This window comes from Falco naumanni, chromosome 4 (genome assembly GCF_017639655.2).
Source record: "Falco naumanni isolate bFalNau1 chromosome 4, bFalNau1.pat, whole genome shotgun sequence".
Taxonomy (NCBI): Eukaryota; Metazoa; Chordata; class Aves; order Falconiformes; family Falconidae; genus Falco; species Falco naumanni.
This window is the reverse complement of record NC_054057.1, coordinates 37,087,955-37,101,830: the sequence shown is the minus strand read 5'-3', so window position 1 is coordinate 37,101,830 and position 13,876 is coordinate 37,087,955. Positions and strand designations below refer to the sequence as shown.

Sequence of the window (13,876 nt, the reverse complement as noted above, 5' to 3'; positions counted from 1 at the left end):
GGACGCGGCACTATACCCGTTCTCTGCCTCTGATTGGCTTCTCTATCGAGGGTTTCGGCTGCTGGGTCTGGTTTACCGACCCCGTCTATATCCGCCTCAGTTGCAGCCAACGGGAGTTCTGCCCGTTGCCCGATTGGCTGTTCTCTCGGCGAGCAGCTAGAGCGGCCTGACGCGGGGCGCGGTGGGCGATGGGAAGATGGCGGCCGGTGGCAGCGGCGGGCTGGGTGATGCCTGCAAGCACCACGCACAGCTCGGGGTCTGCGAGTCGCGCGCCAAATACCGGGAGGGGCGGAGGCCGCGCGCCGTGAAGGTGGGGCCGGCGGGGCCGCGCGGTGCCGGGGGCGTTGGCTGCGGCTCCTGGGGCGCGGGGCAGACCGCCAGCCCGGCTCCCCGCCTGCCCCCGGCTGCGGCTGTGGCGCCGCCTGCGCGCCGCCATTAGTGCTCGGCCCCGTCCCGGGTGGTTTTGGTTGTTGTTCTCGGCGCGGCGGGGCAGGGCTCGGCTGGCAGCAGGCGCCGGGGGAAGGGCTGGAGCGGAGCCGGGTGGGTCGGGTACCGCCCGCCCTGCGCTGTGCGAGTTGGTCGCTCAGGAACGCGCGTAGCGGGCGGGGTGTCCGCCCGGCGGTGCGGGGCCGTGCCCGGGAGCGGCGGGGCCGCCTGTCGCCGCTGGCCGAGGGGCGGCGGGAGCGCGGGGCTGGGGGCACAGGGCGCTGCTGTGCCTGCTGCGCGGCAGGGGCTCGCGTTACAGCAGCACGAACGCTGGATCTGGGTTTGGTCGGTGCTGTGGACGTGCAGCGGTGGGCTGTAACGGCACCTTCTAGGGCTGGCTTGAGAAGGAGCAGGCAGGAGGAAGCCGCTGTCACAAAAACAATTTGTGCGACCTATTTGCAGAGACTGTTTTTTGTGATGGCAGTTTGAGAGCTGGTTTCCTTAGTGGCTCTCTCTTTGTCCTGCATTTTCTGGTTTTTGAGAAATACATGTAACTCATGCAGTCTAAATGTGGGTTTTCTTAACAAAGAATTAACTTCCTTTGACCTTAATAGCTTAGCTGCCCAGTGTATGTCGTGAGCTGTCAAGAGAACTTCCCTTACGAGTCTGTGTTATGTGACAGTCATTACACAAAGCAGAAAAAAAGTGGCTGGTTTTTAACCTGCAGGGGAAAGACCTTGTTTCTCGTCATCTTTCTTGTATCTTGTATTAAAAATGTATGTTGTTTGAGCACCAGAGCAAGGAGACAGCTTAGCTTTGCGCATACGTGATCTGGAATTGTTGTACTTCTGGGTGGTTTTTTTGTGGATTCCCCCCTGTTTTACCTGTGTGACCTCTGTCTCTGAACAAGACAGGTTTTTCAGTGGGTTTTTTTTTTCTTTATCATGACACCGCCTCATATTAGCTGGCTACTAGTCAGTCTTGCAAGGGCATTAGCCAGAGAGAGATTTTACTCGGGAAATGTCAGTACCCTAACCTGGTGTGAAAGAATCAGCTCTAATTTGTGTTCTACTTTGAGTAAGAAGCTTGAGTTTAGTTCCTGCTCAGTGATGAAGAGGTCCCAGATAGCCGTGTACTTAATGTTCCTGCAAGAGTGCAGTCAAAACAGAGCACAGAGGGATTTTCAGCATCCTGAGAGGATTTGAGGAACAACAGAAAACACGGAGAAATTCCTTGCTTTTGCAGTAAAACAAGAATGTGAGCATTTTAGATTACTGTATTTTGGTTTGTGTCGTCTTTATTTTTTTTTTCCAGGTTTATACTATCAACTTGGAATCTCGTTATTTACTAATACAAGGAGTTCCAGCATTAGGTGTTATGAAGGAATTAGTTGAACAATTTGCATTATATGGTGCCATTGACGAGTACCACGCTCTAGATGAATATCCAGCAGAGCAATTTACTGAAGTTTATCTTATAAAATTCCAGAAACTGCAATGTGCAAGGTATTGGACAGGGCAGTATCTGCCTCTTGCTGTCTTAATCTTCTACACCTTCTTTATTTACAATCTGTTAAGATTCTAGAGAGTTGAAGTAAAATCCTCAGTTTTGCCAATACAATTTAATTCCCTTCAGGGTGGCCAAGAAAAAAATGGACGAACGAAGTTTCTTTGGTAGTTTGCTGCATGTGTGCTACGCTCCAGAATTTGAAACAGTCCAAGAAACTAGGGAGAAGTTGCAGGATAGAAGAAAGTACATAGCAAAAGCAACAAATCAAAGAGGTTTGTAATTAAACTTCCTATAGAATCGTAACATCTCACTTCAGGGGTGGGTAGGGTTTTGGTTTAAATGGCCATTAAAGAAAATGCTTTTTGGGTAGCTGTTTTAAAGATGCATTTTGTTTGCAGCAGAATGGAGACATATTTCAGTATTTAGAGGGCTGTACCTTCTTCAGAGTAACTTTTTGGTTTGGTTAAGACCCTTTAATAATGAAATACTTCCTTCTCTTCTTGTTTTCTTTGCAAAATGTTATCAGAAATTTAAAGCAGTGGCAGGAAATTTGAGATCATCTTTTCACCCTTGTTCCAGCTTATTCAGGCATGCCTAAAGGGGCAGTTTTGTGAGGAAGGTGACTATACTAGAACCTTCATCAAAAAAATTCTCCAGCCTACATATTGGCACAGGAGGAATGCTAGGAGTGGGCTGGGTTTATAAAGGCTACTGTACTGCAGCATTCCCAGGCAGCACTGAAGGCTGGGCAAGCTAAGAAATAAGCAGATTGCTGAACACAGGCTTCTCCTTTCCTGTGCTTGTGTACTTTCATATAATTATTCATTCATGAGAATATTTTAAAGTGAGTAAAATCATTGACTTCACATCAGAACACCTGTTTTTTCAATGTTGCAAGACAGCCGGTCCTTGCAAATCAGTGACTTTTAACTCCAGTTCCAATTTCAGCATTAGATATATCTGCCTTGTGTTCTCAATACTGTTGAAATACTTCTGCTCAGGCTTTCCTCACAAGCCAGCAGAGGGACTAGGCTGGAAAACTAGTTTGAAAGGTGCCGCTTAAGAGAAAAGAAGTGCAGAAGGGTGGCTGGGAATGAAGGACCACTGGTATTGCTTCTGTAATTTTACTAAATGTTTTTTGTTACATGTTAGAACTAATAATGATGTGAAATAGTGAAGCTACTTTTTTTTGTTTTGAAGACTGCTTTGTGTTAAAGAAAGTAGAGGGGCCTAAGAAGACAGTCTCAAAGAGCTCCGAGCACAACTGTCTGTGGGGTACATCAGGATCACGTGCAGCCAGTAACTGGGATCCATCCTGCTTTACAAATTCTCATGGGGTGTTCCACCACACGGGGTATCCACCTGGGAATCCTAATCAGAGTCTGTTGACATTTCCCCAGTATGCTAACAGTTGCACTGGAACTTCTGGGTACTTTGGTCAAAACATATCCCTAACTCCAAGTGTACATCCAGGAGGATGCACTCCACCAACTTCCTTAATGCAGCAAAGAATGGTTCCGATTGATAATGGAGTTGATAGGTTTATGCCTCGTACAACTCACCTGCAAGAACGTAAGAGGAAGAGAGAAGAAGATAACAAATTTTCCCTTATTGGAACAAGCATGGACAATACTGAAGTCATTATTGGTCCACAGCTACCGGAAATACCTAAAGTGGATATGGATGATGATTCATTGAATACTTCAGCTGCATTAATTCGAAATAAACTGAAAGAGGTATGGGTTCCAAAAGTTCTGATGTTTTCATTTTCAAACACATATATTATGTGTTCATTACCCATACAAATAGAGACCCTAAGATAATTTACTTCAACATTTATTTAGTTTTAGCAGTTTATTTGCCATGAAGCTGATGTTCTTACTATTTAACTCTTCCATAATGAAAATATTGCAGGCAATTCTACTCCATACCTCTTACACAACACTTCAGCAAGTATAAGTGTCAGTGCATGGTCCTAAATGATTTTTAGTAAATGACACTTTTTCCGCACCCCCCCACATGGGGAGGCACAGCAACTTTGCAGGTAGTTGTGCTGACTCCAGTATCAAGTACATGACTTGCATCTGTTTTCTGAAAGGGAGTGAAAAATAACAAAGTTGGAGTTCAATGTAATTTTGTTCCAACACTTCTTACGGCATTAAAAGATGTACAGAACTACAAATTCTATGCCGAGAAGCATGGTAGAAGTGCTTTTTATAACCTTTTATGGAGGACATTAATCAGTCAGCAGGTCAAACACTCCTGGTAACTTTCCATTTACATTATAATACGAAAAAGCTCCCTTGACTATGACTAACTTGATTGATTTGAAAGAGCTTATCTCCAGTCACTGCTTATATTAAATACATTTCTAAAATAGGTGTCTGAACACACTTTGCTTTCTCATCTCTTCCTGAAATACCTGAGTTTTCAAAGTAAGATTTGGTACGGTTTTTAAATACCTCTGGTAGGGAGATATGCAACGCTTTATTACTGAGTATCTGAAATCAGTTTCCATGGTTAATATACAAAAATGGTTCTGCTAACACATTCAAGTTTCACGTCCCTTGTGTTTAATGCTGCATTTGGTGTTACCTTTTTCCCCTTTTTCTGCAGGAAAGTTCCATACAAGTGTGATTACAGTAATACATCCCTCCTGATACTCAGATTTGAGACGTGGCCTTACTTCAGCATAAAAAAAAGAAGTGGCTGCAGTTTACTAAAAATTATTTTTTCTCCCAATTTAGGTGGCAGATTCTGTTTCAAGGACATCTGTGGAAAAGCCAGAGAGTAGTTCAGCCAAACCACTTGTAAAGCAGAGAAGAAGAATATAGGTACTGCTGGCAGCATCTTCCAACAGTCCTTTTTTAAAGGCTATAGATTAAAATACTTATTTTTTTAATATAAAAAATAAAACTATTTTATATTGCGTTACAGAGTAATTCCCTGTTGAAAATTGTATCAATTTGTTTCTTGGAATGAACAAACCAGTATAATAAATTATTGTTGCAGTCTTGTCTTTGAATGTGTAATGTATTACATAACTCATTGAAGAACTGTATTTAGGTAGAGTAATAGAAGTAAACTATTTATTCAGTAGCTTTTACAGTAAAGGACTATTGAAACTTGGTAACAGTTTTAAGTTGCTCCTATTTTTACTATACCATGAAGAACAGTGAAGAAAAAACCTCTTACAACAGTATTCCACTTGGAGTTAGAGTTTACGAACATCCCGGAAAGTTTTCTGTTCAAATGCCATACTGCTCTGTAAAACAAAACAAAATATTTTCAGTTACTAAAGGATTTAAATTTGGCCAGAAAAAGTGCTGAAATGAAATGTGTAAGCAGGGAAAGTCCTTACATTTAGGGTACCTCTTGCTTTTTAGCTTTGAAAAGGTAAATTCCATAGCATTAATGACATCATCACCGAGAGACTAGTCAGAATATTTGAAGTTACAACTGAAGGGGAAATTCACATTGTAGCTGTTCAACAGTGGTAATGTGTGACGAAGGAATGAGTAAAGGAGTGACATTTCCCTTGATGATGAGATAACTATCCACAGCACTGCGTTGTAACAGTCCTGGAGTGGGGAGCGCTCCAGGGCTGCTGTTGGCAGCAGAACTGGTGCTGGGGTGATGAGCCCATCACCGGGCTGTGGTGCCCCATGCTGACACTCAACAGGATTGGTGCTGGGTCCAAGCCCATGTAACAGATCAGCTCATGGCATATCTTTGTGGACTTTTGTAGGACCACTTACAGTGCTAGAACTCAGTCCAATACATTGTTCATTACATTTTTAAAAAATACATTTAACTAGAAACAAGTGTTTAATTTGAGTCAAGGGGTACAATTAAATTTCCCCAACATAACCCCACTGGGAAATCTAGTACATTACAGGTTTTCTACCTGTAAAGCTGGTAGCTGAAACTACAGGCCTCATAAAAAGGCAAAAGCTGGGTAGGGTACAGAACAGAGGGCCCGAATACTGTAAGCAAGAAACAAGCCAAGTTTCCCACCTCTTGCCACGAGTTGTGTACCTGCTTTATCACCAACGGTGACAGAAAACTGATTTATGAATGTAATTTTGCTCAGAAACTTCTTAAAACCTTTTCACTGGTGTAAAAAACCAGAGTACTTAACCTGGGTTTTCCAAAATCCTTCAAAGTCTTTTGACAGCCTGCCAAGAAGTCTGGCATTTTGGAAACGGCTGCTTTGCAGCTGACACGATACAGTACAGCCTGCAATCACTCTACAAGGCTCTTCCTTCCTGTCCTCCAGCCTGCCAGGCAGGTGAGCTGGCAGAAAGCGTAGGTTTCCAGCAAACAAAAATTTGTGGTGTTCTCCGCAGTCTTACAGTCTTTTCTGTTTCTAGCAAGCACTGCCTGTATTTCAGAATTTTGGTTTTCCACCTCTATGAAGGCACAACTATCGGTATTTTAAAATGACATGCCATTCAAATAGAATAATGATTACTGGATGAGGAAAAAAATATTCTTTATATAGAGCACAAATGCTCTCCACAGTTGAACTTGACACGGAGGGGAAAAGCACGTTCTGCATTACCATCTTAAAATATTCTGAATTGAATTAGATTTATTTCTAATAAATACAGGCCAGTTAGGTTAAAAAACAGCAGTGCCACACTAAGATGAAAATTACTCAAGGTATTTTTTTCAGAAAGTTACCAGCCTCTCCCAGAAAAGAGTCTATAAATGAGGTGATGGCAAGTGTTGCCAGTGGCACTGAAGAAAGAAGAAATGAAAGTTGTATTCCTGGAGTTCTTTCAGATAAACAATTGAAGAGAACACTCTCATTTTCTTAGTCTGATCAGATGCTTATTGAGGATCATTCATTATATTGCTGCCCCAGGACAGATGAAAAGTGCGTTCCTAAATTCTCTGGTACTGTATAAGGAAACACCAGTGCTGTGAAAGGTAGACAGAAATTCACACATGTGCATCTCCCAAGTGAGGCATCTATCAGTTGACTTCAGCAGGCCCCACATAATGACAATTAACACCATAATATTTACATCTCCTTACCAATAGTACAGAAAATATTGCACTTTTTTAAACTCAATGTTATGTACCTTTATGTCTGGCAAACATGGTCCAAAGGCTTCTAAGAGAAGATACTCATCTCTGACTGCTTTTTCAAAGTCCGTAAAAGAAAGCTTGCCATCATGATCATAGTCCTACAAAACAAAGGAACTCTTCAGTAAAGGATGATTACTTGTATTTTTGTTTAGCAGGTCATTTTACTGACATGGATTCTATTTTTAGTTTGTATGCAAAAGTCATTTTCTTTGGGCCATCAGTCCTCTGCTCGGGCAAGGTCCGCATCATTTGCCTCTACTTAAGGCATAAAAGGTGGAGCAAGCTCAACTATCTCGTATGGCTTTCCTAACAGAATTCCAGAGAAGGCAAAACTTTAACATGGGAAGAGGCTGAGCTGAAAACTGCACAGATAAACCTCAAGCACAGTTGCACTCAGATAAATTAAAAGGAGACTTAAAAGTACGAGAAAACGTTAGGATATATTCTGTATATGTTATTTACATCATGAGTGTACCTACATCCTATTCACGAGGCTGGAAATACTTTACGCTCGTGGGTTCTATAGTAGGCACACTCCTGCCCTGTCTTTTTCACATACAGCACCCAGAAGCGTACGGTGGAGTGTGCTGATGCCAGCCCACTTCCTTCGTACTGCAGAATCTCAGCACAGCAGAATATTCCTCTGGGGGTGGAAAAAGCATCCTTGCATTTTTAGTATTTCTGCAATTTGAAAACCTCGTGTTTCTACTGACATGGTAGCCTAAACCACCAACAAGTGCTATGGTGAGCATAAGTACTTTCTTAAACCAGATAAAAGAAAGGCTTTAAAATGAAGATTGACAGGTAGATATGACTAGTGTTCAGGGCACAGGGCCAAATCAACATTTTTGAAGATCAAGCCATGGAATGAACCATCATAGCTGGTGAACATGCAGGGAGCGCAGGTTCCAACAGCCAGAAAAGCAGAGGCAAGGAGCTACGCAGATGGAGATTTCCTGAGCAGGAAAACCCGCCACCGGATGCCTAAGAGAAACAGAAGTGGCTGGGTACTCTCTACCTTTTATACTCTTCAGCACAAGGGAGGGCAGGGCATGAGCATATTCCTTACAAATACTTCAAGGTATGAAAATAGTATCACGGGACTGGACTTACGCTTAAGTCAAAATGCCACGGTACGTACAGGCAATTGCTCAAAGAGTAATTTTCTCTTGAGCGATGGACTCCACAAATGCATTTTTGGATACCTAACAGTTGTTTAGTTATCTGATACAGGTAGCACTATCCTACTCTGACAACTGCGCAGCAGCCAAATCAGATCTGGGAATTATTCAAACATATCAAAGCTTTATTAAGTTCTTGTGGGAAAGCTGAAACGGGATTATGTACATGGTTAGTTTACAGTATGTTCTTACAAATTTGAAGATTTATTATGTCTAGAGCATAGTGCTTGTGCCTGGACTAGCATAGCCCACTTGTCAGCTGCCCAGAACATAAGGGTATTCATTTTGGATGCAGCCTGTAGGAAAGCTGTGTGTGTAGGTGCTCCAAAGATGAACAAATAGCTTGCTTTCTGCACGAGACTAAACTCAGAGTTCTCAGTAACTCAGCAAGACAGACTGTCAGCTGAGGGTGTGCAAAAGGAGTGGGTTTGAAAAACAGGAAAGATGGGTTAGACAAAAGGAGTTGGGATTCAAGACCTGGTTTGAAGTGAGATCTTTTGAACTATAAGAGGGCAGGTTATATTTCTTGATTTGATGGAAATGTTGAAACGCTGATCTGAATATCCTAGATTAATCACAGTAAGACAAACTTTACCTTAATAACCTTGAGGTTACTATTCTAATAGATTACATAAATCGGATTAATAAATTTCACAACCAGTTGATAAAACACAAACATACTTAATAATAAAGCCACTGCAGATGCCTAACACTGGAATAAATGCAGCTTACGCTTTTGAATATTCCACTTTTGACTGGGCATTTGTTTTGACTGGGCATGCAGATGCACACATAGACATGCTAGTTTATATATAAAGTTTATAATACATTCACATAATACATTAAGTTTCAGTTGAAGATACTGGACTGGGACTCATTAGATCTGAATTATATTTCTGGCTTTCCTCAAGAGACTTATTTACCTTGAGTACCTAACTCCTTCCATAGCTCAGAATCCCACTGGAGATCAGACACCGTAGTTTGTTATCTCATAGGAATGTTCTAAGGTTCAGTTTGAAAGACACTCAATTATCACAAGGAGTAAGTACTTGCCATTTTCTTCAGTACTATGTCTATCAAATCCTTAATTCCCTCATCAGGATCTTCTTCTGATGGTTGTTTGAGAAGGCTGTTTTTCAGCATTTGAAACATTTCCTCTCTTGAAATGTATCCATCACCATTCAGGTCGTAAACCTCAAAACAGTCTTTTTAAAAGATAAATTGATTTCAAGGTCATACAAACTGTACTGTACACATTAAAACTGTTGACAGATCTAGACAGAAAATGTGCATTTTATGTTGTACAGCTTATCTATTGAGCCGCATCATACATATATATCTTAAATATATATGTATCACATTTTGATACACATACTAGCCAATTATTGCCTATTTACCCTTCATAGTTAAAAATCTGTTTCTGCTCAAATAAATAATCTTCAGTTCTCAGAAACTATAATAACTTGCAGATCTTCTCTAAAATTGTCTATTTAGAACCAAGGTTCTGGTTTAGAAGCCCAATTCACCACAGCAGGGACCAGCTGTCTGTATCAGAAGGACACTGCAGTTATAAAACATCATTGATATTTCAGAAGCTGGGTTAGAAAAGAAAAAGGAAGAATGAGCTGTACTAGGATGGAAAAGACAACTGAGGTATCCATTAATGGAAAGAGAAAATCCCTGTAATGGAGTATTTTAAGTATGAGTATCTGCCTAATTCCCCGTCTAATTATTTCTACCTTCCTGGAATCAGAAATGTACGATCATAATAGACTTTACTATCCTTCACAAAACTTTTAAACAAACAAACAAAACTCTTCAATTTTGGAACTCAAGAGTTATTTGGGGGTTTTTTGTTTGTTTTTCTTCTGACAAAGGCGATGTCTACAGTGAAAAACTACTGACATACAATTACGACAGACAACATTGTGTATCACTACGCTCTAGTGTATTCTATAGTGTTTACAGTAGGGCTGTGTATTTTACTGCTTGTAGTTGTACTGACACACTGAATTACATCCTGGGCACACATCCTAGTGCTGTGACATCCCAGGCCACTTTGCAGATGAATTTATATAGTGCATTAGGCATGGCTGATGCTACAGCGGGGGAACTATGGAAACATCATGTTGTCATTCTCCTTTGTCTATAACAATTTCCCCCCCACGTGCCCTGCTTTATTTTTTTGTGTAATTCCTTAAAACTCTAAAGTTCCTGCTATTTTTATTCCCCCATCTTTCTCCATCACTACTGTGGAGGTTCTCATGACCATCTTACAGACTCAGTTTTTCCATCTATGCTTCCAAGCTGAAGAACTGCTGGAATTAATGCAACTGCTGCTGTGCCCCCATTGTGCCAGTAAATGAATGCTGGCAAGGCTTGGTTGGCTTCAGACTGTGTTATTTGGCCAAAATAACCAAATGCAAATGTAGCCTGAGCTACATTTACTTCTTTCTAATTCTGTTTGTGAATACAAAAACATACGTTCTGTCAAAACTGTATACTGTAGAACAAGCTTCAGTTCAAATGCTAGTTTTTGTAAGCAACAAAATAAGGTGGCAGCTATGACAACAGCAGTTTACACAGAAAACCTGTCTTGGAGAAGCCATTTGTGAAGTCAGTTTCACCAAACTACACAGAAGAAAACTCTTCAATTACCAAATACTTTGTAAGAGCAACTAATAAATGACAAGAAATAAATAATAAGAAATAAGAAATAAAAGAAAAGCAGTGCGTAACCTAGTAGGCATGAATTCAGTGACTACTACTAAATATAAGTGTACAGATAAATCTTACATTTAATCCTCTCTTCCAACGTCCCCCGAAGAAATACTGATAAGCCTTCTACCCATTCCACCACACTGATGCAGCTATCGTTGTCTCTATCAAAAGTGCGGAACACTGGGAAGCATATTAGATAATTTTTAAATTTATAGAATAGGGGAACACAAACAAAGGAATATTTTCTTAAATTCAACGAAAATATAAATATTTTTTCCGAAGATGTTTCTCTGCTTTCACCCGAGGTATGATTACCCTTCTTGAATCTTTCTAGAATGTAACAATAGATTTTGCCCCTCAGTTTACTGATCTTCCACTCCAGAATCCTGCGGGATAAGATATTTTGTTTGATCTGCTGCTTTCCTGACTTAGCTACAGGAAGTGCACTGCCATGCAGATGTAAACAAATAAACCAATATCCCTTATGCTAAGACATATTTCAATACAGAAAAAGATTTCAGTTACTAGGTTTTGTTGCAGAAAATCTTGGAGAATGTAATCTGAGAAACGATACATAAATATTTCAAATATACAAAGAAAAATAACTCTCTCCGGTCTTTCATGTACCAAAATCTTTTTCTTCTCCCTTCCCTGAAATAAGCAACTTCCAATCGTGCAGCTTCACTATTCATACAGCCTATAATACAGTAGCACAAATCAAAGACGTTTTTCAAAGCATCAACTAACATCTGTAAGAATTCGTATTTTTGAATGTTAATTAGTAAGTTGGCAACAAACATGCCTCTACCCACAGAGCCAAGCATTTTGGAACTGGAAAACAATAGGTTTGCTTTTGCGAACTGAAATCGGCTCCCTTGCATGTAAGCATTAAAATAATTTTTAATGACGTGTTCATGTAAGGTGCCTTCCAAGACACACCTGACTCGTGCAAAACGACAACAGGTTTTTTACGTTACGGCACGTAAATACCCCTCCTGCTGGCGCAGAGGGCCACGCCGAACCGAGGGGTGGCTCTCAGCAGCCCGAGCTGGAGGCACGGCAGGCTCGCACCCCCTGCGCGGCTGTGCCTCAGGGACCACCCGTGCGGCCCCAGGGCAGCTGCCCTCGCGGCCCGGCCGCATCCTCGAGGGGGGTGTCTGCCTCACGCTCCCACCTCCGCCCGCCGCCTCCCGGCTCCTCCAGCGCTGTCCGCGGCGCCTCCGTTGCAGCAGCCCCCCCGCCCCAGCCGAACGCCGGCCCGGGACCCCCGGCCCCACAGACCCCGCTGCCCCTCGCGCGGCGCCCGCAGTCCCGCTGCGGCCGCCGGGGGAGACAGCGACACCGTGCTGCCCTCTGCCGTCGCGACAGCGCAGTAACTGCGACAGAGACAGCCGCAGCACTACAACTGCCCCCTACGGCCGGTCTCCCTCGTACGACAGCGTGAGCCACGCTGAACCAAGAGAAAATAATTCCGCACGAAGAAGGGGGGAGGGGGGAAGCCCTCCCTCACTCAGCAGCTCCTGAGCACAACTCTTCCTCTGCTGTCCCGGCAAGGGTGAGCCGGCACGGGTTTGTCCAGGCTTGTTCGTCAAGTCAACAACGTAGTGATGTGAGAAAACGCAGTGAAACCCCTAAAACTCTGCAGGCAGGAGTTGCACAGGTAACAGAAGCACTAAGAGGCAGGCAGGAGCCCCGCCGGCTGCGAGAGAAGGTCTGGGGCCGGGCCGCTCTGCGCTTCCAAAGGGACAGCTGGTACCGGTGTAGCTGAGCTCCTGAATGATGAACGGTGTACCACTTACCTGAAGAATGATATACTTAAGTTTTATCTAAAGCTGGGAAGTGTCCAAAGACCTCTGCTGTTGACCTAAAGGATGGATTCTTTAAATCACTCTGCAAGGGTGAAAACCAGTAGCCTTCTGACAGGACGTGCTAATTGCTAAAAGAAAACCCACTGAAGTGACAAGGCTCAAGGACACCAGGATAAAGTAACTGTGGTAGTGGGAGATCACGACCCCTTCCTCAAATAGCCCCCCACGAAGAGAGTGAACACCCCGCTCGGGGAGCATGCGCAGTAAATTTTTAATGAACTGTACCTTTAAATTGAAGCGAGAAAGCAATAATTAGTAGGTGTAGACTTTGGGCAGAACTAACCAACTTCACTGTATAAATGTGCATTGTGAGTACAACCAAGTGTGCAAGATGGAGAAGCGACCCCCTTTGCACCCGGTGCCGCAATAAACATACCTGCTTTATAACTTATCCTGAGGTACGGAACTTAATTCCGCACGTCAGTCAGATCGCACACCCTTTTCCGCCCCCCGTCTCACCTCTGTCCAAGATCATGTCGTCCGTCATGCCGAAGGCGCCGTGCAGGGTGTCCCTGAACGTGCTGCGGTCAAAGCCCACGGCGGCGGGGCGGGCGCCGGGCCCGGCCACCAGCGCGTCGAACAGCCGGACCAGACACTCCACCTCGCCTTTATTAACTGCCGGCCGGAACAAACGGGCACATTTTGTAACGTCAGTTGGCGCGGCCGGGCCCGGGCACCTCGAGGGTCAGCCACCGACCCCCACCCCTCCGCCCCCCACCCCCACCCCTCCGCCCCCCACCCCCACCCGCTGTTCCCCGGGGGCGGCGGCGGGCGAGCAGGGCCCGGCGCCGGGACAACGGGAGGCGGCCGGCAGCGGCGCCCGCCCCTCAGGCGGCGGCGGCACTCGACCCCCGCAGCCCCCGCCCCGCCGGCCGCGCACTCACAGTGCCGGGCGGACCGGCCCAGCGCCTCCACCAGCTGCTGCAGCCGCTTCCTGCTCATGGCGGCGGGCGGGCTCTCCCCGCCGCTCCCCGGCCCCGCCGCTCCCCGGCAACGCGGCCGGGCGGGGCACAGCGGGCCCGGGGGCCGCGCCGCTCGGCGGCTCCGGGGGGTCACGCATAAACAGACAGACGC

The 13,876-nt window shown here is 44.3% G+C and overlaps 2 protein-coding genes across 4 annotated transcripts; one reads left to right on the top strand and one right to left on the bottom strand.

The window, feature by feature from the left end:
• Positions 1 to 103: 103 nt before the first annotated feature.
• Positions 104 to 4,948, top strand: RBM48 (RNA binding motif protein 48). Its single transcript, XM_040592485.1, has 5 exons — positions 104 to 310; positions 1,741 to 1,931; positions 2,062 to 2,207; positions 3,136 to 3,671; positions 4,683 to 4,948. The coding sequence occupies exons 1-5, from the start codon at positions 197 to 199 to the stop codon at positions 4,767 to 4,769; spliced, it is 1,074 nt and encodes a 357-aa protein (XP_040448419.1). The 5' UTR covers positions 104 to 196; the 3' UTR covers positions 4,770 to 4,948.
• On the bottom strand, positions 3,386 to 13,819 carry EFCAB1 (EF-hand calcium binding domain 1). 3 transcript variants are annotated; one of them, XM_040592490.1, is made up of 7 exons: positions 13,687 to 13,819; positions 13,262 to 13,417; positions 11,010 to 11,114; positions 9,267 to 9,418; positions 7,026 to 7,130; positions 5,131 to 5,200; positions 3,386 to 3,497 (listed from the first exon to the last, which is right to left on the bottom strand). In XM_040592490.1, the coding sequence occupies exons 1-6, from the start codon at positions 13,742 to 13,744 to the stop codon at positions 5,150 to 5,152; spliced, it is 627 nt and encodes a 208-aa protein (XP_040448424.1). In that variant the 5' UTR covers positions 13,745 to 13,819; the 3' UTR covers positions 3,386 to 3,497; positions 5,131 to 5,149. The 3 variants fall into 3 exon arrangements, with proteins under 3 accessions (XP_040448424.1, XP_040448425.1, XP_040448423.1); XM_040592491.1 differs by lacking the exon at positions 3,386 to 3,497 and adding an exon at positions 3,756 to 4,026; XM_040592489.1 differs by lacking the exon at positions 3,386 to 3,497 and having other exon boundaries at positions 5,003 to 5,200.
• Positions 13,820 to 13,876: the final 57 nt, after the last annotated feature.

Bases quoted from the DNA above. Each gene is read 5' to 3' on its own strand.
- EFCAB1 (XM_040592490.1), bottom strand. From the start codon at position 13,744: ATGAGCAGGAAGCGGCTGCAGCAGCTGGTGGAGGCGCTGGGCCGGTCC. The intron at 13,418-13,686 runs GTGAGTGCGCGG...TCCGGCCGGCAG, and splicing joins GGGCCGGTCCGCCCGGCACT to TTAATAAAGGCGAGGTGGAG. The intron at 7,131-9,266 runs GCAAGTACTTAC...TTTGTTTTGTAG, and splicing joins ACATAGTACTGAAGAAAATG to GACTATGATCATGATGGCAA.
- RBM48 (XM_040592485.1), top strand. From the start codon at position 197: ATGGCGGCCGGTGGCAGCGGCGGGCTGGGTGATGCCTGCAAGCACCAC. The intron at 311-1,740 runs GTGGGGCCGGCG...TTTTTTTTCCAG, and splicing joins GGAGGCCGCGCGCCGTGAAG to GTTTATACTATCAACTTGGA. The intron at 1,932-2,061 runs GTATTGGACAGG...AATTCCCTTCAG, and splicing joins CAGAAACTGCAATGTGCAAG to GGTGGCCAAGAAAAAAATGG.